The sequence below is a fragment of the Mandrillus leucophaeus genome, unplaced genomic scaffold (assembly GCF_000951045.1).
Source record: "Mandrillus leucophaeus isolate KB7577 unplaced genomic scaffold, Mleu.le_1.0 Scaffold1105, whole genome shotgun sequence".
Lineage (NCBI taxonomy): Eukaryota > Metazoa > Chordata > Mammalia > Primates > Cercopithecidae > Mandrillus > Mandrillus leucophaeus.
The window spans coordinates 140,579-164,199 of NW_012099266.1; the positions used below are offsets into that span (position 1 = coordinate 140,579).

The 23,621-nt window shown below is 38.5% G+C and overlaps 1 protein-coding gene across 5 annotated transcripts in view; it reads right to left on the minus strand.

Annotated features, from left to right (window-relative positions):
• ST7 (suppression of tumorigenicity 7) overlaps window positions 1-23,621 on the minus strand; it is a 230,989-nt gene that overhangs the window by 77,964 nt on the left and 129,404 nt on the right. For 3 of the 5 annotated variants that reach the window (XM_011992485.1, XM_011992478.1, XM_011992470.1), the window contains exons 6-9: window positions 22,789-22,864; window positions 20,651-20,719; window positions 18,612-18,766; window positions 16,348-16,445 (exon numbers count right to left, since the gene is read on the minus strand). In XM_011992485.1, coding sequence (XP_011847875.1) covers window positions 16,348-16,445; window positions 18,612-18,766; window positions 20,651-20,719; window positions 22,789-22,864 — 398 coding nt within the window. The remainder of the gene's footprint in view (window positions 1-16,347; window positions 16,446-18,611; window positions 18,767-20,650; window positions 20,720-22,788; window positions 22,865-23,621) is intronic. The other 2 variants (XM_011992491.1, XM_011992498.1) reach the window with 1 other exon arrangement.

The window sequence follows — 23,621 nt, forward strand, 5'->3', positions numbered from 1 at the left end:
ATTCTCCTGCCTCAGCCTCCCAAGTAGCTGGGACTACAGGTATGTGCCACCACACCAGCTAATTTTTGTATTTTTAGTACAGACAGGGTTTCACCATGTTGGCCAGACTGGTTTTCAATGCCTGACCTCAAGGGATCCACCTGCCTCGGTCTCCCTAAATGCTGGGGTTATAGGCATGAGACACCACGCCCAGCCTGAGGTCATAAATTCTTAGTCAAGTCCTCTTATCTTGACTTTTATGAGGATTTGGGGTGGAACATGTACCCCTCTACTTCCCATCCAGGCATTCACCCATCCATCCATTCATTCAGCAAAAATGAATTGAGTGCCTATCTATCATGTGCCATGGAAGATGAAGTTCCTGCCCTTGTAGAATTTATTTTCTAATGGAGGTGGGGAATACAGACAATAAATAAGTAAATAAACAAGTAATTTCAAAAGTGAAGGAGCAATTAAAAAATAAGAAAAATAAATAAGAAAAAAGAAATAGTGTGTGTGTGCCCATGAGTGTTTGTGCATAGTGCTCCTCCAACTGGGGATCATGAAAGGTCCATTCTAAAGTGCTATTCCAGCTAGGCCTAAATGACAAGGAGGAGCCAGCCAAGTGAGGATCTGCATCAGTCCATTCCTGTGCAAAGGTCCTAAGAAAAGATCAAGCAAGCTTGGCACACTCAAAAAGAAATCCAGTGTGAGTCCAGCCTAGTGAGTTAGAAAAAGAGTAGCATGAGCTGAGTTCAGAGGAGTAGGCAGGAACAAGATCATGTGAGGCCTCGCAGACCATGTACAGAGTTTGCATTCTATTCTAAAGGCAATGGTAAATCACTGAAGGCTTTTCAGCAGAAAAGTGACAAATGCTGATCTGAGTTTTAAAAAAGTAGTTTGGGTTACTTTCTTCTGAATGGACTCTATACAGGCAACCGTGGAAGTCTGCAGACCAACTGCATAGCTGAGATGAGAGACAGACAGAGGTAACCTGAATGAGGATTATAGCAGTGCTGTTCGAAGAGGTGACTAGACTGTGTACATGCTTTGGCAGTAAAGCCAATGAGGACTTGCACATATTAATTGAATGTGGAAGGTGACGCAAAGAGAGGAATCAAGGATAACTCCAAGGTTTTTCACATGAGCAACTAAGTAGATGTAATGTGACTTACCGAGAGCCAAGATAGTGAAGAAACAGATTTGGCATAAATGATTGAAAAGTTCAATTTTTTTGACGTATTCAGTTTGAAGTTCCTACTAGATACCTAAGTAATGATATCAGGTAGGCAAATGAATATAAATCTGGAGTTCAACAGAGAAGAGGGAAATACAACTACAGGAGTCATTACCTTACAGCCTGTATTTAGAGTCGAGGGCCAAGTGAGACGGCTGGAAAGGGAGTGTCACAGGGAAGAATGGAGGCCCAGGCAGAGGCTGCAGCCCTCCAGCACTGAGAGGCTGCAGGCAGGAAGAGCCAGGGAAAAGATGGAGAAGGAGCAGATGGAGAGGCAGAAGAGAAATTACACGAGTGAGAGACCACAGAGAGCAGGAAAGAGAGTGTTCCAGGAGGGAAGTAACCAAAAAGAGGTTACAACTGAAATGCCAAACTGGCCACTTGAAGAGCTTAAAAAAGCATAAAACCAGAAACAGAAGAATCAAGCGAAGATGAAACTCTCTGAAAAATTTTTAGGCGATGTAATATGGAATATGGATATGCATGAGCAGAGTGGACAACATTACCTTCCAAAATACTTTCAGGGAGAGAGCCAAACAAAAAGGAAACAGAATCCCTGAGGGCCTCAGCACTTGAAGGCATGGGGCACAGAAGCAGCCAGAGAACAAGACTGGGTTTAAGTCTATACCCATAGCAACTAGACACTCCAGTTTCTCCTTCCCACCTCAGACAACCGCGAAACCAGGGATATCAGACAGAGTAAGAGACTGAGTGAGGCCTGGTGCTAAAAACTGAATAATTAAGGTGACAGTCTGGATAATGAATGACTCAGTTCTGTCTCCTAACCTGATCCCAGAAACATTGGCAGTCAGGTGTATACTCCACAAGCAAAATACCTGACAATCTTACCATAGAGGAAACGAATCACCATGGGGAAAAAAATCCAGGTACTGACATTTCAGGGGAGTATGTGATTAAATGATAAGCCAGTTACCTGGGCAACCACAGCTATACATCCAAATGAGAATAAAATGTCAATGGGCTCAAAAAACAATGCTTTCAAAAAAAAAAAAAAAAACAGTAGGACATGGACAGTCAAGGTAATAAAATGAAATACTTGCATATAGCAAAAATTGAAGGATGAGAATACCTCTACACACCTAAATGCCAGAGGAGCCCATCAGAGTAGGAGCAGAGAGCATCTCTCCAATGAAAACTTGAGAAGGGCCACTCCTGACCCTCCATGGAACAACAAGAAACCGTGAATCAAGAGTGGAAAATGGGACAGTGATACATTAAGCTGGAAGGACAGCCCACCTGATTTCAAGAAATGGGTGTTTAGGGGTAGAAAGGTGGGTGGTGGGTAGGAAGATGGGTGGTAACTATCTTTACTCTGTTTAGGCAGTAAAGATTTTACTGGTGAAAGAGTAAAGATGTCCTACTAGAGCCTAATCTTGTATTTAAATGGCTCAGTGGGAGGTCCCAGAAAGTAGGTTTGTGTACCTGAGGATTCCTGAGTCACAAAGGTAGCTTCCCCAGGTCCAAGGAGAGGGGGAAGGCCAACCAGGGTATCTGCTCTTAACAAGTAGTAGAGATAGCGGTCCAGAAAGAAGGATATGAACAGTGCTTTTGCATTGATTATTAAAAAGTGAAAGCCAGGAGACCCAACTCATTGTCCTCCCTGGTCATCACATGCATTGCTGACTTTGCCTGTTTTATGGTTTCCATTCGTGATAGCTCAGGTCTGCAATACGTCTGTTTCCAGCGATCGCCTCTCTGCTTACCCTAGAAATCAACAACTTCACTGGCTTCTGCTCACAGAAGCAATCCTGCCAACCCAGCAGAAACTCAGACATCAGTGCTCCCCACACATCTCACAGAAGGAAAAGCTGTTCACAAATGTCCATGGTTGCTGCCTGATTTAGGGTGGAAAGCAGGGCAGCACATGCTAATTCTAACATTTGGGAATAATTTATAGATATTGAGATAGTGATACACTTAGTAACTGATCAAGAAACATAAATATAAGTATGGATCTTAGTGAGGTGGGAATATCAGAAGAATAAAACAGAAATTTAAAATGTTGAATCAGTGGAAGATAATTTCAATGGAAGAGAGAAAGTACGACATAGAAAACGTGAAAGACAGCACACACGCTCAAAAAAAGCAGTAATTATTCTGTTACTCTATAAACACAAATGGGATAAACATAGCAATTAAAAGTATAAAACCCTCAGATTTGAATAAAGACGATATTCCTCAAAAATTTTACAGATCCAAATGATCCATCAAAAACTTATAGGAAGCTTGATTATAAAATTTAGACAACAATAACCCAGGTAAATATGAATCCCAATAAGTTAGAGTAGGTATTCTTAACACAAGTTAAAAGATTCAAGGAAGATGAATATAAAAGACATTGTATACTCATAATAACATATCAGTAAGTCATAATAATCACCAACATAAATGCACCCAACAACAGAACCTTGAAATATATAAAGGAACAAATAATTAAGCATGAAAAAACAGATTAATAAACAGTTGGAGACGAATATTCTATCACATTCTTCTCAGAAACTGATAGAGCAAAGAGACAAAATAAGCTGATATATAAGATTTGAATAATATGGTTTATAAGCTCAAATTAGTAAATATATATAAACCTTTACACCCAACAGGGATTATATTCCTTTCAAACACAGATATAACATTTATTAAACCTGACCATATACTAGGCCTCATGGGAAGTGTCCATAAATTCTCCCCAAATCAATATCATATGATGTATGTTTTCTAAGCATAATGTAAAGAAAAAAAATCAATCAATGACAGGGGGTTAAAACATACTATACAGGGTAAAATGAAATTATAAAGAAATTTAAAAATGCTTACAATCAAATGGTAAAAAGGCAACAAACACAGAGGATGGAGGGGGAGAAGGTTGAGGAGGAGAAGAAACAATAACACAAATATGGAAAGAAAAAACAGAATAAAAACAAAAAAGTTGAGGAAATAAACGAAACCTAATTGTTCTTAAAAGACTGGCAAAATAGACAACCTCTGCCAAGACTAATCAGGGAAAATAAGAGTAAAAATAGCCAAATAAAATACAAAATGAAAAGGAAGAAAAAAACTATATAGTATTTTTAAATTATGAAATAACATGATGAAAATTATATGTAATAAATTTTTAAAATATATAAATATGTATATTAAATATAGACGTGCTTGAAGCAGAGCCTAGTACTGGGATACATGGGCATAGTCAGGTATTGCTCGTAAGAATTTAAACACAGGCAGCCATTCTGAAGAGTGAAATGGCAGGACTCACTGGAATGAAGCACGTACATAATCCCACAGTCTAGTGAATGTTTCTCACATGTCTACAAGGATGTTCACTGTAGCACTGCTGGGATAATGGGAAGTTAGAAGAAACCTGGAGGTCCTTCACTAGAGGAAAGGTTAAGTAAAATAGAGTAAGAACACAACATGGAATATGATGCAGCAGTTAGAAACTACAAACTAGATACAAGAGGTACATAGAGCAAAAACGGACAGACCTGAAAAAACAGAGAAGAAGAGATCTATAGACATATAAATTAAACACACACATGACACCACATTCTATATTCTGCGAGACTGTTATAGTCACAGTTTCTCTGAAATCAATTAGATTTTATCTTCCTGAAGTTCCTCACCAACTATATTTTAAGAGGGATCTAATCAAATGCCCCAAAATGTCCCAACAAAGTATAAATTTGTTAATAGTCCACAAGAAGATCAAGAAGTCACTACTTAAGATAAAAATGAATAGGTGCTCTCTCAAATGTAACATGTTCAAAACTGAACTCATAATTTTCTCTCAAAAAACCTCTCTCACCCCAGGCTTCCACATCTTAGCTGACACAAACTCCTTCCCTTTCAAGGCAAATACTTAGAATCAACCTTGACTTCTCTTTTTTCTTGTACCGTACATCTGATTAATTAGCAAATTCTGTTAGTCCTGCCTTTAAAACATATCTAGAATCTGATCACTTCACACCACCTCCTCTACTACCACTCTGGCCTAAGCTGCCATTGTGGCTCACCAAGATTAATATAACACTCTTCCGCTTCTCCGCTGCTACACAGCAGCCTGTAAAAATTAAGACTGGTCATGTCACTCCTCTGTTCAAAACCTTGCAAAGCTCTCCACTTCACTCAGAGTAAAAGCTGAAATCCTTACTGTGATCCTTAAGCCCTGTATGATCTTTAAGCTCTCTCCCTTCTCTTCCCTGGGCTTATTCTGTTTCATCCACCTAGGATTCCTTTGCTGCTGCTTCAACACTCCAGACATACTGCTGCCTCAGGGCCTTTGAAAATATATCACATGACTAACTTCGTCATCTCTTTCAGTCTTTGGTCACATATACCTGATCATCCCATTGAAAAATGCGACTTCCTGCCCTCCACATTCTCTACCCACTGGCTTTCCTCTTCCTCCCTGTACTGCTGTACCTTATCTTTTTTCCCACAGCATTTTTCACTTTCTAATATACTATAAAAACACACTCATTGTACTTATTATTTTTGGTCTTTCCTCCTTGCTAGAATATAAGCTGTGTAAGAGTAAGATTCTTTATTCTGTTCACCAATTATACCAATCACCTTGAACAGGGGCTGACATGGAGTAGAGAGTCAATACTTTTGAATAAACAAATGGATGAATGGTGGGTGGTTTAGGGCAATGTGGGTATGGCATGATCAAAATCAATGCTAAAGGGTAAAAAGAATGAGAGAAAATGCGGACCAGAAAAACGGCAGTCCTGACTGGAGTCACTAAGTGGAAACCAGGACTGAATCCTGGGAAGGTGAAAAGCAGAACAGCGGGCATCCGAGGGAAGAACTGGTATAGGTATAGCTGGGAAACAGAAACCCAACGTCAGTACCTGCAAAAGCAGGCCCAAAACAGGAGTTTTGAGGAGGGAAGCTAAATCACTCACTCAGATGGCAGGCACCTAGCCAGCCATATAAATGGAAGGTTCTACTTAGCAGGGTATACTACCCAATACACTGGAAAATGAGCACCCAGCATATGAGAAATCCTGATAGTGACAGCTCAGGTTATCAGTCATGTAAATAGAAATACCATGGCAAGTAAAATAACACTATTTTCAGCTAAAACTCTCACCTGCATCAGGGGTGTTTACCACCTGCTTCACTATGCATGGTGAATACAGAGTAGAATTCTCATAAAACAAGATTCATCATTACTGATGTGGTTACCATTAGGTAAATAAACAGTTGGTAAATCTATTATTTGCTCTCATTAGTGTCAGGCCTCTGAGTCCAAGCCTGCACACATACATCCAGATGGCCTAAAGCAACTGAAGAACCACAAAAGATGTGAAAATAGCCAGTTCCTGCCTTAACTGATGACATTCCACCATTGTGATTTATTCCTGCCCCACCCTAACTGATCAATTGACCTTGTGACATTCCTTCTCCTGGACAACGAATCTCAGGAGCTCCCCACCGAGCACCTTGTGACTCAGCCCCCTCTGCCTACAAGAAAACAACCCCCTTTAACTATAATTTTCTACTACCTACCCAAATCCTATAAAACTGCCCCACCCCTATCTCCCTTTGCTAACTCCTTTTTCAGACTCAGTCCGCCTGCACTCAGGTGATTTAAAAGCTTTATTGCTCACACAAAGCCTGTTTGGTGGTCTCTTCACATGGACGCGCATGACAATTAGTTAAATTCTTTTCCTTTCTCCATGACACCCTAATTGTCAATAATTTACTGAATAAGTAAACTTAGTATCAGGCAAGTCCAGAAAAGCAATTCAGATCAAAAATCAAAAAGAAGGCAGGGGCTGATATAAAGAACTTTGAAGATCAGTGTGGTTTTATGTCTAGCATCTACTTTCAAGACTCACTTTTCCTTTATTTGTAAGTACAGCAAAGAAAATCTACAAACACACCAACAATCATTTCAGAAACACTTAGAGGAATTAACATATTTCACTGTATACTTTGTCTTTAGATCAATGATACACCTGCATATCTTCAAAGCTTTTAAAGTAACTGTTCAGGTGACACTTGATTGCCTGAGGTAAGAAAGGTACTCTTTCCACTCCCCATCCCCACATAATGGTACTTTACTTCTTCAACATTCAAGCTCAACAACATTGAGATCGATTCATCAACCAAACAACCAATATGATCCATGATAATTTTAAGAAAAAAAAAAGAAACACTGTACACGGGAAATAATGTGACCTTTGGAATGGAAAGGCAGAGAAGGAAGTAACTAGAAAACTTAAGAATAAGAAAAAGGGGAAACAAATGGCAATAGAAATTACCTCCAAAACATTCATTTTGCATTTTTCCTCCTAAAGAGATCTTTGTACCTTTGCAATAAAAGCAGAATTCATGTTGTAAAATGTTCTCTAAAATATGTTTTACAAACAATTTTGGAAGAGCATAATATTTCTCTTTTACAAATCACTGATTTCAAAAAGATTTCCCCTCATGAACATAAGTGAGCACAAATGCAAATCAACAGTACTTAATGTTCTATTGACTTTGATTCGTCTCAGAGGTGTATATTTTGTAAAGTATGCTTTCATTAGAAGTGTTCCTTTTCATAAATCATTTAAAGGGCATCCTCACACTATTCATACTATCACACTAATTCCCAAAGGTCAATCATTCACACCCCAGGATACCTCTAATGACCTACAAAGGGTATATACTGAGCATCTGCAATAATTTTCTAAGTAGAACTCATTGTAATTTACATTATTTTTTAAAACAAATACTATCACTTTCAAGGAAGGTAGAAAATCAGAATTAAACCAGTAACAAAGAGGTGTCATAATCAACAAGAAGCTGGGCATCAAAGGTCACAGGTGCAAAGCCTTGCCTGGGAATTTGTAAGCCACAGCTCTCTGGCTTACCAATTCAAAGATTTTACTGATTGTCTCTGTCTACATGATACTGCTCCGTGTGTTCAGAGGAACACACAAGAAAAACACAGCACTCGCATTCAAGAAGCTCAAAATTTAGTGAGCTTCAGTTACCCTTTCGCATGCTTTTAAAATGTGGCTCAAGAACCTGTCTCTGTCTGCACATCCAGCCCTAATTTCTCTTTAATAAAGGGATCACAAAAGTAACTGATTTGAGATAAAAATTGAGAATAGGGATTAAAATAAGTGAGAAAAGACATCAAGGGAAATGGCACTGTATTACCTTGAAACTTGTATGTCTTCTTGAGTGAGGGAGCCCCCATGGGAGATGCTCAGAAATTGAGGCTCATTCTCTCCGAGAACCTCGGTTAAAATACGAATCAACTTTGCTCAAAATCCCTACATGATCAGATACGTATTTGTATGAGAAAAGGGGCTGGAAAGATACAGGCTAAACTGTATGTGTTGACTTCCTCAGTGCGATGGCACTGTAGAAGTGGAGGTGATATCACAACTCCTTCAATTCTCTGACTTGTCACAATGAGCATAAATTACTTTTGTAATTTTATAGGACACTCACGGTATGTGTGAGTTAAATGACACAATATTTATAAATTTCTTAGCAGAATGTATGGCACATAGTAATACTCACTCTGTAGGTTATTGATACAAACTAAAAAGCCTGTAGTTCTCAGCTGGGAATCCTGTAGATGACGATGAAAATGCACAAAGGACACAAGCAGCTCCCTCTGACTATTTTTTAAAGGAGCCAAGTGTAAGAACACAGAGGGATAGCCAGCAGCTATCATCTTTACATACTAGGCTGAGAGTGGGTTTAACATGGTCAGAGGCATGCAAAACATGTTTATAGCTGAGCTGATATAGCAGTGAAGTTTTAGAAGAATGAAAGTTTATACAGGGTATCTATATTTTGCTTTTATATATGACCTGCTATTGTGGGTTAAATTGTGTCTCCCAGAAAGATATGTTGAGATCCTAACCCTCAGTACCTATGAATGTGACCTTATCAGAAATAGGGTTTCTGCAGAAACAATCAAGTTAAGATGAGGTCATAAATACAATATGACTTATATCCTTATGAGAGGAGGGAAATCTATACCCAGAAACACACACACACACAGGGAGAATGCCATGTGAAGACAGGCAGGGACTGGGGGAATGCAGCTACAAGCCAAGGAATGTCAGAGACTGCCAGCAAACACCAGAAGCTGGAAGAGGCAAATAAGGATTCCTCCCTAGAGCTTTCAGAGGGAGGACGGCTCTGCCACTTGCCTTGTTTTTGGACTCCTAGCCTCTGGAATTGTGAGAGAATAAATTTCTGTTGTTTAAACTATCTAGTTTGGGGTATTTTGTTATCCCAGTTCCAGGAAATTAATATGCCTGGGAATAAACTAGTCACAGGTCTGGTTTTAAGCTAAAATTCTAGGTGGATGAAGTTTTTCTTCACCACATCCGTATTTCCCTGTGTCTACCCCATTTTCTACATTTTTTTTTTTTTTGAGATGGGGTCACCCTCTGCTGCCCAGGCTGGAATGCAGTGGCACAATCATGGCTCACTACAGCCTTAACTTCAGGCCCAAGAGATCTTCCTGCCTCAGTCTCTCAAGCAGCTGGGACCACGGACCACAGGCGTGTGCCACCATGCCTGGCTAATTTTTGAATTTTTAGTAGAGATGGGGTTTTCCACGTTTCCCACACTGGTCTCGAACTCCTGGGCTCAAGCAGTCTGCGCCGCCTCGGCCTCCCAAAGTGCTGGGAATACAGGTGTGAGCCACCATGCCCGGCCATTTTCTACCTTTTTTGCATCCACTACTTCATTCTTTTGAAAGTGGTCTTGATCTTTATTTTTAAATTTTATTTTTATCATTATAATAAAATACAAATAGCACATATAATATTCAACATTACCTAAATACAAAAAATAGAAAGATGGCTATAATCTTACTGCTATAGACTTTCTCTATAATCAAGGTTTTTTATTTATGCTTATACAAGTGACTCTCAAGGCATGGTCAGGGAACCCCTGGAGGTATGGTTAGGGAACCCCTGGAGTTTTGTTTTGTTTTGTTTTGTTTTTAAAACAGGGTCTTACTCTGTCGCCCAGGCTGGAATGCAGTGGCCTGATCACAGTTCACTTCAGCCTTGACCTCCCAGGCTCAGGTGATCCTCCCACCTCAGCCTCCTGCGTAGCTGGGGATTACAAGCATGTACCACCATGTCCAGCTAATTTTTTTTTTTTTGGTAGAAATGGGGTTTCATCATGCTGCCTAGGCTAGTGTCCAACTCCTGAGCTCAAGCAATTTGCCTGTCTTGGCCTCCCAAAGTGCTGGAATTACAAGTATGAGCCACTGAGAGTATTTGACATCTTTTCAGGGGGTCCTTAGATCAAAACTATTTTCATAATAATAAAATTTTTCTTTGCCTTTTTCACTCTCCCTCTCCCACTCCAAGAGGTCACCTGTTGGGTAATATCATCATAGACTGAATACAGAAGCAGATCTTAGCCTCCAGCTGTCTCCTGTTCATCTGGACACTAGAGAGATTTGTAAAAGTATAAAAGTAATGTCACTCTTCTTACTTTCTTTTGTTTGAACAATATAGTTTTCATAACAATGTTATTTGTGTTAACATATAATGTATTTGTAATTATTATTTTAACATCTTTTCAAATTTCTCAGTTTTAATTTCCTAAAATGGTAAATATCAATAGGTAAACTCACACAAAGGTTTAGGGGTCCTCAATTATTTTAAAGGGGTTCTGAGACCAAAAAGTTTGAGAACTATTAGTCTATATTAGCGTATATGTTTAATTGAAAAAATGGAATCAAATTATACCTAATGTTTATACTTTTCCTTTTCACTTAACAATATCTCTTGGACAATAATGGTAAGAATAGCAACACCGAGTACTTATTACTCATGAAGTCTGGTCCCAAGTGCTTTGCTTGAAATATCCCATTTAATCCTGAAATCTACCCTGTGAAGTGAGTACTAAACTAGCACCCTGAGCACTTCTGATACAGGTAGTAGTAGACCACACTTTCAGAAATACTACCTTATTACAAGACCTTTAACAAGTACCAATGTCAAGGGTTGTTAGGAAAATTAAATGAGGTTATATTTGTAAAGCACCTAGAACAACACCTAGGACACAGTAAACACTACAGAAATATCTGTCATTGAGATGGTATTTAAAACTCTGAGATTGAATGTAGCCACCCAGAACTGGCCAGGGGACACTTCAAATTTTGGAAGTCACAAAGATGAGGAAAATCTAGCAAAGAGATTATGAGATTTTAGGAAAACTAAGAGTAAAGTTTTCTAAAATCAAGTAAATAAAATGTTTCAAGAACAGCATGAGGATCTGTGAGAAATGAGAGGCCAGGATAGGGGAAGAGGTAGTGTTGCAGAGAGAGTGAAATAAGAGTGAGGGAGAATGGCTCAGAGGTTGGCAGGAAACTGCAAAAAGGAAGGGGGAAAGGTGATAACGTCAGAGTCTACTTTCAAAGGAACTGTAGATTTACGGAAATGAAGCAAACAATGATCTCGAAGCATGCATGAGGGGCAAGGGAAACCACCACCCCACATCACATTCTCCTCTTTGTCCGTCCTCCCACCAGGACCCCGGCAGGTTGATTTACTCTTCCTACCCTGGGATGGATCTTCAGGGAATCTCATTTGGGCAAAACAGACCCCAAAACCAGGCTGGTCAAATCTAGGGGTGCTTCAGAGGCTTACACCCACACTAAGGGAAGCCCAGACTCCTAACACACAGAGTGGATAAAAACTCAAAGTCTGGGCTGGGCACAGTGGCTCAAGCCTGTAATCCCAGCACTTTGGGTGGCCGAGGTGGGTGGATCATGAGGTCAAGAGATGGAGACCATCCTGGCCAACACAGTGAAACCCCATCTCTACTAAAAATACAAAAATTAGCTGAGTGTGGTGGCACATGCCTATAGTCTCAGGTACTCGGGAGGCTGAGGCAGGAGAATCACTTGAACCTGGGAGATTGCAGTGCGCCGAGATCGTGCCACTGCATTCCAGCCTGGTGACAGAGAGAGACCCCATGTCAAAAATAAATAAATAAATAAACAAAACAAAACAAACAAAAAACATACCCAATGTTGGTCCTGAAACAGATCTACTCACCTCAAGATGCTCTAGATCAGTGGTTCTTAATGGGGGATGATTTTACCCCCCAGGGGACATTTAGCAACTTCTGGAGACACCTTTTTTTGTCACAACTGGGGAGGTACAGGGGTTAAGTTGCAATTGGCATCTAGTAGGTGGAAGCTTAGGATGCTGCTAAACATCCTACAATGCATAAGACAGCTCCCCACAGCAAAGATTTATCTGACCCAAAATGTCAATAGTGCTGAGGCTGAGAAATCCTGCCCTAGACCAAATGACCTAGGCACAGGAGCTTTTGGGTTCTTTCATACAGGCAATCTAACCCATCCTTATTAGTTTATCCATGCCAGTTCTGACAGTGTATGGCTAAGGAGCCAGACCATAGTCATCAGCCCTATGACATTCATTCCAAATCCACTCAAATAGAGCCAGGAAAAGACAGAAGGAAAACTTGAGGTTAGCTAAATAGTAGATGTCAAAAGGAAAAAAGAAATTGTATTGTATATTAAATGTTAAAGAGGCAAAATTACCAGACATGAGAGCAAGCAGAAAGACCTTTCCTTAAATTTAATAAAGCAGAAAATGCAACCCTTTTTATTTTGAATAATAAATAACACCTTACATTACAGTGACGTTCAAAAGCCAGCATGCAAGGCCAGTAATCCCAGAACTTTGGGAGGCCGAAGTGGGTGGACTGCTGGAGCCCCGGAGGTCAAGATCAGCCCGGGCAACATAGCAAAACCCAGTCTCTACAAAAAATACAAAATTTAGCCAGACATAGTGGTGTGCACCTATACTCCCAGCTCTTTGGGAGGCTGAGGTGGGGAAACCACTAGAGCTTGGGATGTCGAGGCTGTAGTAAGCCAAGATCGTGCCACTGCACTCCAGCCTGGGCATCAGAGTGAGACCCTGTCGAAAGAAAGAAAGAAAAGAAAGAAGGAAAGCAGGAAAGAAAGCAAGAAAAAGTCAGTATGCTTTCTTAGCTCTGCCTACTGCCAAAATATTCCTTCAGCAATAAGGTGCGGCTTCCATATTCGTGATTGCAAAAGGAAGCTAATTAAAATGAGTATTTTTGAAAAACATTCTGGGAATTCAAAATAATTAATGTGTTGCTTTAAAAAATGAGAAGTGATGAATCTTGATGTTAAGGAGTCGACATGTTTACCTCATCAATATTTCACAGGTGTATTGCCATGGAAATACAAGAAATTATCTACTGCTGGCCTTCCCAGAATTCCCTTTTATTCTTTTTCAGAATCTCTTATCAATTAACAGTTTCCCCTTCCTTAAGGTATTTCCAGAGAAATTTCTTTAAATGATTCTGCTTTCTACATGGAAGGCATTCCAACTCTGACATTTCTATTTCTACTTTGAAATCTGCTCTAGGAAAGTTTTAAACTCATGCACATGGGGAGAGGATGGCTATGTCTTAATGAGAAATTAGATCATCCTGCCTAAGCCTCTATCAGCAGGCTGTCTGGAATCTACTGAGCTGTTTTATCGGAAAAAGTCTTCCAGCAAGATAGTTTATGTGCATGCTGTTAAAGGAGTGAACCTCTTAGTGAAGTCGTAGTTATCTATGACCCCTGACCGGAGAGGAGCCAAACAAATTAGGCCTGGTCAACAACTGTCTCCTGCAAGGCTGGGAACAGTCATAGCTTTAACAAAGAGAAGGGTCCTCAGCCTTCCCTCCTCTGTGGTGCAAGGATTGATAAAAGGAGTCCCTGAAGGAAGGAGCACTTCAAATATTTCTCTTCAAAACATATCTCTACCATGTCTCATAGTGTTCCTTACAGGACTGCTATACCAGAGGGCCCGTGTCTACTGGATGCTCCATAAATCCAGAAAAGGAGCACATGTATTGGTATTCTAAGAATATGACAGATTTTTTTTTAGAAATGTAATATAAGAAACACGCATATATACACAAACATGCATAAATATGTATGTGTATGTATGTATACACATATGTAGAGAGAGGGAGACAGAAATTAATTGAGTGATCAATTCATTTAAGAAAAGTAAATTAGAAATATTGTAAAATGTCCATCAGGAGAATAGTCAAGCAAATGATGGTATGTTTATACAATGGAGAAAAATCGGAACAAAAATTGCAAGCATGCCTACCATATGTCAGGTGTTTTCACATTATCTTATTTAATTCTCCCTGTCAATTATCCTTTCAGGTAAGAATTATTATCCCCAATTTAAAGACTAAATGAAAAGCACATAAAAGGCATTAATAAGTTGCCTGGGGTCACCAAGCTGGTAAAGAGAAAAGCTGAGATACACATCCAGGTGTTTTGACTTCCTGCCCAGTGTTTCTCCCATTGCATCCGTCTCTCCCTCAAGATCTATAATGTGAACTAGGTCAATCAATGGAATTGTAAATATAAAATAACGGTAAACAAAAAGCAAGTCATAATGTAGGTGCATTGATTTTCATCACATGAAATTTTATATGTACTGAAAATGACGATAACCAGGAGACTGACAGAAAAAAACCCTGAAATTAAAATCATCAGAACTTGTTCTTCCTATTAAGTTGCTTAAGCACTCAAGAAAATCACCAAAATTAGCTCCTCAATGCATGCCTGTTCCAAGCTAATTAAAGTTCAGAAAACTCTGTTAAAGGCTGAATGTGACTGGGCCAGGTTAAGATAGAGAAATACCTCATCCTTCCTAAAATTCCCAGCCCCTTCAGAGCCAAAGTGACTGGCAAAGGGATGCAGTATATCAAAGGATGGAATTTCTGTAAGTTAAAAAGCTTTGAGAACAAGTTCCTACCTCGGCAGAAATCTCCTTTTCTTAAAATTAGCACTTATACCATATAACGTTCTTTGAATTCTTCCTTCAAACAAAATAATTTAATTGAGGGAGATTCTCTTTGCAGTGGCTCTGCCTAGAGAGCATCTGTCACCTGCAGTCGAAGAGAAATACTGTAATACCTTCCCTTCCAGTTCCTCTCCTCAGATTTGGGGGCTACACTGTTGCCTAACAGAGTGGCCAAAACCAAAGCATGAGTCTCACTTGGGCCTTCTCACATCATGCTGCAACTTGCAGAAATAACCCGGAGTGAACGTTGTGTGTTGGTGCTCCCTCCTCCAAAGAGCAACTGGGAATTCACAAGAATAACTGTCTTTCCAAACTCCGAAAAGGCTCACCAAGTGTGCAGTCCTCCTGTGCTCAAATCCATGAGCTGAGAATTGAGCTAGATGCCACTTTTATCTTGCCCCTTGGTTCTTTCGTTTTTATAATAGGCAGGTATGTATGTCTTCTAATTCAGCAAAAGAATGAAATGTTGACAAAGGTTTTCTGAGATTGTTTTTAAAAAGAAAATAGCCTATAAATACAATTCATACCGGTGTCAGTTTCTTTATGAAAAGTATTTCCTACTAACAAAAAACATGGAAATCCAAGTTCCCCAACTGGTTTCCCTTAAAACCTCTGTTTTGTTTTAAAGTTACATAATAATAACCTCCCTTGGTTCTCTTTTGTTTTAAAACTCCCACCTATTTCCTCTCTTCTTTTGTCTTGACTACTACTAATAAAGAATCCTGGTTCAAGAATCCAGGAAAATGCCTGAAACAACTACAATAGGATTAGCACATATTATTAAATTTGAGAGTAGCAATTTGAACCATAATTAATTCGAATCTTCCTAACAACTACACAGAATAAAATCAGTTTGCTAACATGGCTGGTCTCATTATTGGCTTCTGGCTGTGGCCCCAAACGTTTAATAAGGACATCTATCCAGATTTTTAAAATATGCCAGCCACCCTATTAAAAGCTTTGTATGTATTATCTCATTTAGTCCTCACAAAAATTCTAAGTAGTAATTATGAGAACTGTTACTGTTGTTCCCATTTTAGAGATGAAGAAACTAGGGCAAAGAGAAGTTGAGTAACTTGCCCAACATACATCATTCATCTAGTAAATTGGGAACTAGAGTCGAACCCCACACAGTCTGGCTCCAGAACCCATGGGACCACCACACCATCACTGGTACAGACTGCTATGGCCATTCAGCAGGCTCCTGTATCTGCAAGCCACCGATCCCAAACACAAACTCAAACTCACATCTCTCATCATTTTCACTGCTTCCCTGGTCCTCCCGAGTCTTCTGGCACACATTGCTAGCCTTCTTTTGATGTACACCAAGACATTGGTGTCTCGTCCTGAAGAGGGAGATATAAAACACCAACATTTAAAAAAAAAAAAAATACAGAGGCCCATTTGCCTTGCCCCTAAAGGAAATCTTCAGAGCACTGACAACTTTGTTAACAGTAGAATGAATATCAAGTAAAGTAAAAGCATTTAGACTCCCAAAGGTCAAATCATGTGACTGATTACCTAATCCATGCTTCTGAGTGAGGATGTTGAATATTTGATAATAAATAAAATCATCTGCCACGAAGTGCTGCGAAAATGAACATACCCACAATGTATACGGTTTACAAGCAGGAATTCCACATTCTTCAAGTGTGCATTCTTTTGGTAAAGATGCAGAGGTGAATCTCAGGTTGCATCCTGATGAACTATTTTTGTTTCATTCTTGACATTAAGTCTGGAGAAGCCTCATCTTGAACTTCTGCTTCATATTATTCTTTCCCTAACACTAGTGACATCATAATCATCTCCAGGTCCCCTAAGCAGTTGATTTTAGATGGCAATATAACACATTCCAGATATGACAATAGAGTATGCAACAAAATGAAAAACTACCCTAGTGTTAGAGAAAGAATTGACAAGCTAAATAGCTGTAACAATAGTCACTAAAATGACTCTTAAAAAAAGTACATTAACAACTTCTAATCTTAATCTTTTATTTAATTATATGTCTTGTTGGATATGTTTTCAGACCAATGAGAACATGCATGTGTTTAATCCTCGATAAAAATTACCACGTTTGAGAAAAATATGACACACCTGTTATAGATTAAGTACATGTATAATATGCAGCTATTAAAAGATGTTAAGACGAAAGTCCTAACATTTCAAGATTGAAACAATGAGAACAAGATGTGTGCTGAAAATTTGCCAAGTACCTACAAATTATTTTAAAAATGTGATTATATTTTTGGATTTAGGCAACAGGTTGAAAGGATTTAATTTAGAGAAGAAAAGAAAGAAAATTAATGTATTATAGGTTATGTAATTTTATGTATTGATTTCCATTTAGTTTACAAAATACACATTTACTACATGTCTTCAAAATGCACTGCATTACACTAAAACACTTTTTTATTAAAAAGTGAGACATAGATGGTGATTAGAGATTTTATTAGCATATAGATGCTGCAAAATAAAAATAAAAACCTAGGTATTGATGTGGTACATGTGAGGACATACTCACGTATATGCAGGCTGTAATGCAAAGATTTTGCTGACACCTTAGTTATGGGGACTAATGCAGTCAGTTTCTACACCAAATCCAAGTTTAACATTAACATTTAATTTTATAATCTCAAATATGAAGGAGATACATCCCTACTTCCTAAGTTTCAGGAGGGAGAAACTAAGTGAGAAACAAAATAACTTTGTGAATTTTGGTTGGACCATGGAAATACTTACTCTCTTACCACAAGGACTGCAAAAGTTCTGCTTAAACAACAAACAAACTGATGAGACGAGGGAGTCAGGGAATTCCAGAAAAGATTGCATTGTTTTCTTTCTATATGGTTCCCCTACAAAGCGTCACTGACTTTCCATTTAGTATACTGAAGTGAAAGGTCTCGGGTTTTAAAGCGTTATCTTAAATTTAAAAGGGCAGTTTTTGTTTGTTTGTTTAAAAAGGTATTATTTTAATAGAAAAAAGATAAATAACTAGGAGCTCGTGGCTCTTTCTCTCTGGAAGCCAATACAAATGTTTCTTATGTAACAAAAAATACTGATACAATCACCAAGAACTTATATTCTTAACTGTCTTATTTTAATCCATGTTACAGAAGATCTATAAGATAAAACCTTTGCTAACACTATGGCTAATTTAAATCCTGTTTCCCAACTGGGTTTTAAAGTTATGAGCAGAAGCGACTGATGAACAGAAATATGTAAGAACTCAGGAGGGAAAAAGGTTACCATCAAAGATTACTGTCATTTATTTCTGGGGTTAGGAGTCTATGGGCAGGAAAGAGAATGTGACTATAAACAGTAATGAAGCTGTAAGTTAATTATTTACTAACTGCACTTACAGGAAAGAAGAAAATTAATAAAAATAAAGCAAAAGCCAATATTTTCTCTTGTTTAGGAGAATCATATTTTGAACTGGACTAAAAATTTGCTCTGATTAATAATTTTTACAATTCTGATCCCCCAATGCATCAACCTGGAGGAAACCTTACTATGTTGGGCTTCATACTGGGATCCATGATGTTGTAGCTGCTGAGAGCGTCGGTAACAGCCATCTCCAGCCTTCAGAGCCTGCTTAAATAGTTTTTCTGCTTCAGCAATGGTGGTTGCTTCCTCTTCAGCCAAAAGAATATAAGCAGTTGCACACCTGTTCATTCAGATAATAGCCACCATCAATTACAAAGCCAAGGACATGGTAATAGACTTGTAGGAGCTCATGCAGAAAGGCAAGGAGTTACGCCAAAACATGCAGAGTGGCCAACTGGTTCATGCACCCCTGTTTGTAGTTGCTGACACAAAATAATGGTACAAAAGAAACATCTATATTTTAGCTTGAGAGGTAGGATGTGTAGTGTTAGGAGCATGGGGCTCACATATGGACTCCACCCTTTATTAGTGTGTCAATTTGGGCAAGTTCTTACTCTGCCTCCCTGATGGAGAACAACATGGAATCTTTGTTCACAGTGTTGTTGTGAAGGTTAAGTAAGATGATGCATGTAAAGTGCTCAGTACTATAGCCAGCATGTGGTTAAGTGCTCAATAAATGTCAGCTAGTGATGGTGATGATAACAGCTGTTATTAAATAGTTCCTTCCAACACTTAAAGTTAGAGGTGCTATATACAGGTTTACTTCTGTTAACCAAACACAGATTATCTTCAATCTAAGGATTTCTTCAGAATAAGAAATCTGTTAAATCAAGTTACTCACTGAAAAAAACACAGTGCTTCAACATCTCTTTACAGTTAGCACTGACTTTCTGCTTCAGAGAACATGGGAAGAACCTACAAGTAGTGTTATTTCTGAAGAACTCAAAATCTGACTCAGCCACAGTAGCTAACAAGTTAAATCTCATGCCTTCAACAACAATAGCTATCACTTGTTGCTCAGTATCTATTAAGCACCGTGCCAGGCACTTAACATATATCATCTCATATAATCCTTTCGACAAGCCTCTAAGGTGGGAAGCCAAAAGGATAATTAATGAACATGGGGAGTTCTTGGGAATTTAAACCTTCCAAAGCATATGAGGAACAACCCACTGCCAAAGACAGGGAATGGAATAGGGCAGTAGTGAGGCTGTAACAGACCACACAGGCCCTGCACCCATCCTTCCACTTTCCTTCCCCACTGCCTCACTTGTGGCCATTTCCCTACTTATTTCCATCAGACCACAAGAGAGAAAATAAACAGAAAGTAAAACCAAATGCTACTTCTACTGTCCACAAACTGCAACAGCCAGCTAGGAAAAGGAGGCTGAACTTCACAGCTAATGTAAGGGTTGGGGCTACTAATTAATCTTAGCCTTAGGAAGGGTCTGTAAGGTCTTCAGTCAATCTCTCTAATTTCAGGCAGGAACCATCAATGGGGCTTTAAACAATGTGGTGAGGGAGGGAGAAAAATGCCCAGAAAAACAGCTATAAAACCAATTTCTACAGATGGCAGCATCCATGACTTGGAAAGAACCATAATGATGCTGAAACTATCCAAGTGATTCACTGGAGAAAATAACTGGGACAGGCATCAGAAGAAATGCTTAAGGCTTCAGATGCCGACATATAAATATGAGCAAGGGTAATGAAGTGAAAATTGAGATTGTAATACTGAGTGGTAGATACAGTATCAGAGGAATTAACTGTAAGATTGTAGTTGTTGGGCTGGGAACCCAAGAATGGTTGGGGCTAGCTTGCTTGCTTTGCTTATTTAAATTTCAAATGGTATTCTTAGGAGGAGAGGCAGAGTAGCACTACTGGCCAAGAAACATACATCTATGTGGAAACGCATGAGTTTGGGGTAGAAACATGCTAAGAGCTTGTGAGTGAAGGAAAAAGGAGAGAGCAATAGAAGTGCTAATGGTTGGGGAGTACAGAACAGACTGCTCAGCTCGATGGAAGATATAGATGATGCATCCTTGTCACAACACAATACACACACAGAAGCAAGAAAGTGTGGTGATGGGGTGTCAACCATCCAGATATCCACTAGAAGTCTCATTTGGTTAGAAGTAGGGCACCCAACAGGTTCTTGACTTACTTTGGTAACAATTTTATCTCCCAGATGGTAGAGGAAGCAATTAGGGGAACTTCAACTCTGGACCTAATTCTGACCAAGAAGAAAAAAATAGTTGGTAAAATGAAAATTGATAGGAACATTCAGAGAGAGTCACTATGTCATTTCGGAGTTCAGGGTAATCAAAGAGGGGAAGGTGGACTTCAAAAAATTCAAAGAAAAGAGGCATGATTCAATGGCATGAGACTCAGAAGGAAAAATGGTTTAAGAGGGTTGAGCAGCTTCTAAATGTTCAACTGTAACTGCAATCACAAATGATCCTCTCAGGAAGAAAAGAGGGGTGGCACTTAAGTAACCAATACGGCTTCACAGAGATTTCTCCCAGGTCAGATTTTTAAAGGACGTATTTTAAAAGATGGAAAGAGGGCATGTAATGATGGTCTATAAGAGAGTGGAATGAGTTTATAAGAATAATGTCAGGAGAGCTACAATTCCAAATTAGCTGATGCTTGCAAATAATAATAATAATAATAAAGACAAAATAAAATACTAAAGACAACCATGTATTCCCTATTTTAAAATTATGTTTAAGGCCCTATCACCATCCCCATGTCACAAAAGCAAATAAGCAAAAAAAAAAAAAGACAAACAACACAACAACATCAAAACAAGGAAGGTTTATTGTTAACAGCAGTAGATAATAAAGAAAAAGCAAAACTCCTTCCTATTTTGTTCCTGGCTTCTCTACTAAGGAGAATGACTGTCAGACTGAAAAAGGGAGAAGAAATTAAACTCTAAAATGGGTAAAAAGATGTAAGATAGCAAATAATTGATCCATTCTAAATGAATTACTGGACTGGATGGGCAAATCCCAGGAAACCAAAAGACCTTGTAGGCAGGCCATGGAATTGCTCTCTGTGGATAGTCGAGGAATCACAAAGAATGGAGAGGTGCTAGAAGATGAGATGATAAATGTAGCATAAATTTTCAAAAAGGGTAAGAAGGCTGACTTCCCAAACTACAGAGCACAGTGATTTGGAAAGATATTCTAATGGATTATTAAAGGGATGGTCTCCAAGCACTTTAAAAAGAAAGTAGTGACCACTAGAAGCCAGCTTAAATCCACTAAGAATAAATAAATCAGATTGTGCTAGCTTAATTTACTCTAATAGATTTACATGAACAATACAAAAGATGGTGATTCATGAAGACATGAACCTGGAGGGTAGTTTCTACATGTCATGTCACAGGGCTCTATTCCTGGCCCTCATATTTTTCTCAGAAACATGGATGACACACAGAAGGCAGGCATATCGAATTTGTAGATGACAAGAAACTGGAAAATAAATATGTTGCATGACAGAATCAGAAACCATAGATCAACTGGTTACAATGGCAGGATTTCCAACTCTCAAGACAATCTTTTTTTTTTTTTTTTCCTAAGACCTCTGAAGAAGATTCTGTAACCTTCTTTAGAAAAATCATAAAATAGTTTAGCAATGACCACTTGGCAAGGATAGTGTTGAGGTGATTCAAGCACCAGATGGGTGGTTGAGCTAAATGACCTTTAAGGTCTCTGCCAACCCTGAGTTTTTATGACTCCAACTTTAAGAATCTTTCTCATTTTCTGAGATCTCCAGAAGAGATTTCCCAGCCTTCCTTGGTAACCCATAGAATGTTTAACAACACTCAAGACAGCATTTCCTCTTATCTTTGTCTTAATCTTGAAATATTTTCTAAAATTTTTTTTAAACCTTATGTTGTTATCATGTTTTCCCCACTAGCAGAAGTTCTACTAGAAAACGTTCTAGTGCACATGCGCAGTCTACATCTGGAAAAATTTCCCTGTCAAAATGTTTTAGATATGTAAATAATTGTATTTATTTTATATCTTCACAATATCCTAGGGAAAGCCCTTCAAGAAATTAATTTAGGATTATAGCAAAGCCATTGAATTTCTCTCTAAAATGACTAAAACCACCTCCACACAGTGGCTGTCCTTCATTTAAAAAGAAAAACAACTTTTTTAAATAGAGTAATAACTCCCCAAATCATCCTCCAGTTCAAATGCAGTTTAATTTAAGTATCCTATCAATGGCAACTGAATATATTCAGCAAAGGATGAGATTTCCTTTTTAACGGCAAGATTTTCCGCCACTTACTCATTTATCTCCAACGCTTCATGAGCTGCAGAAATCCTAGCTTGGGGGTTTCTCTCTCTCCAGGCTTTCTGCATTACTATTTAAGAAAAAGAGAAAAAAACCAAGTCAATCTATACATATAATTAGGTAGACTCAGTAGAGGACAAGAGCTAAATTGGGAATGTCAGCTTAAATTACAAGAATATAGTTCATTGCTAAGAGGGTTGGCCAAAATCTCCAAAGTCACATTAATGTGCTATTCCACTGTGTTTCAACTGCTGATAGCAAACCTTTTTTGTGCTCACAAAACTACAGGCTAAGGAAATCAAGAAAAGGCACTCTAACAGAGATTTTGCATGTCGTTTGCACATTAATGTCACTTGTTTTTGGAGAACATACATTATTTTACACATTTTGAGATGACATTGCTACTAACCTCTCCATTCACTTAGATGCAACATAATTGGTCATTTTCTGAAGCACTTACTACAGACTCTTGGTGTTAGAACATTTTGAAACCATTTCAGGAATGATGTGTGGGTCAGTAATAAGTGCTTTAAGCTTTTGCTTAACATTACTGACATCCCAAATTTACCTGCAAACCTAGCTTTTATACATCAGAACAGTTTCTGAACATATGGTGGGAAGCTCAATGTTTGGGAATATTTATTGTACCATGATGTTTCTACCATAGCAAAGAGTACCATTTTACAAAGGAGTAACAATCTCCTTATTTATTTTATAAATTTGTATTTTATAAATTCTTTTAGAGTGTGCAGAGGTTCCCTTTTAAAAACATTTTTTCACCTATTTACTTTGAGTTAGTTTTATAATACAAAAAATTTTGGTTGAAT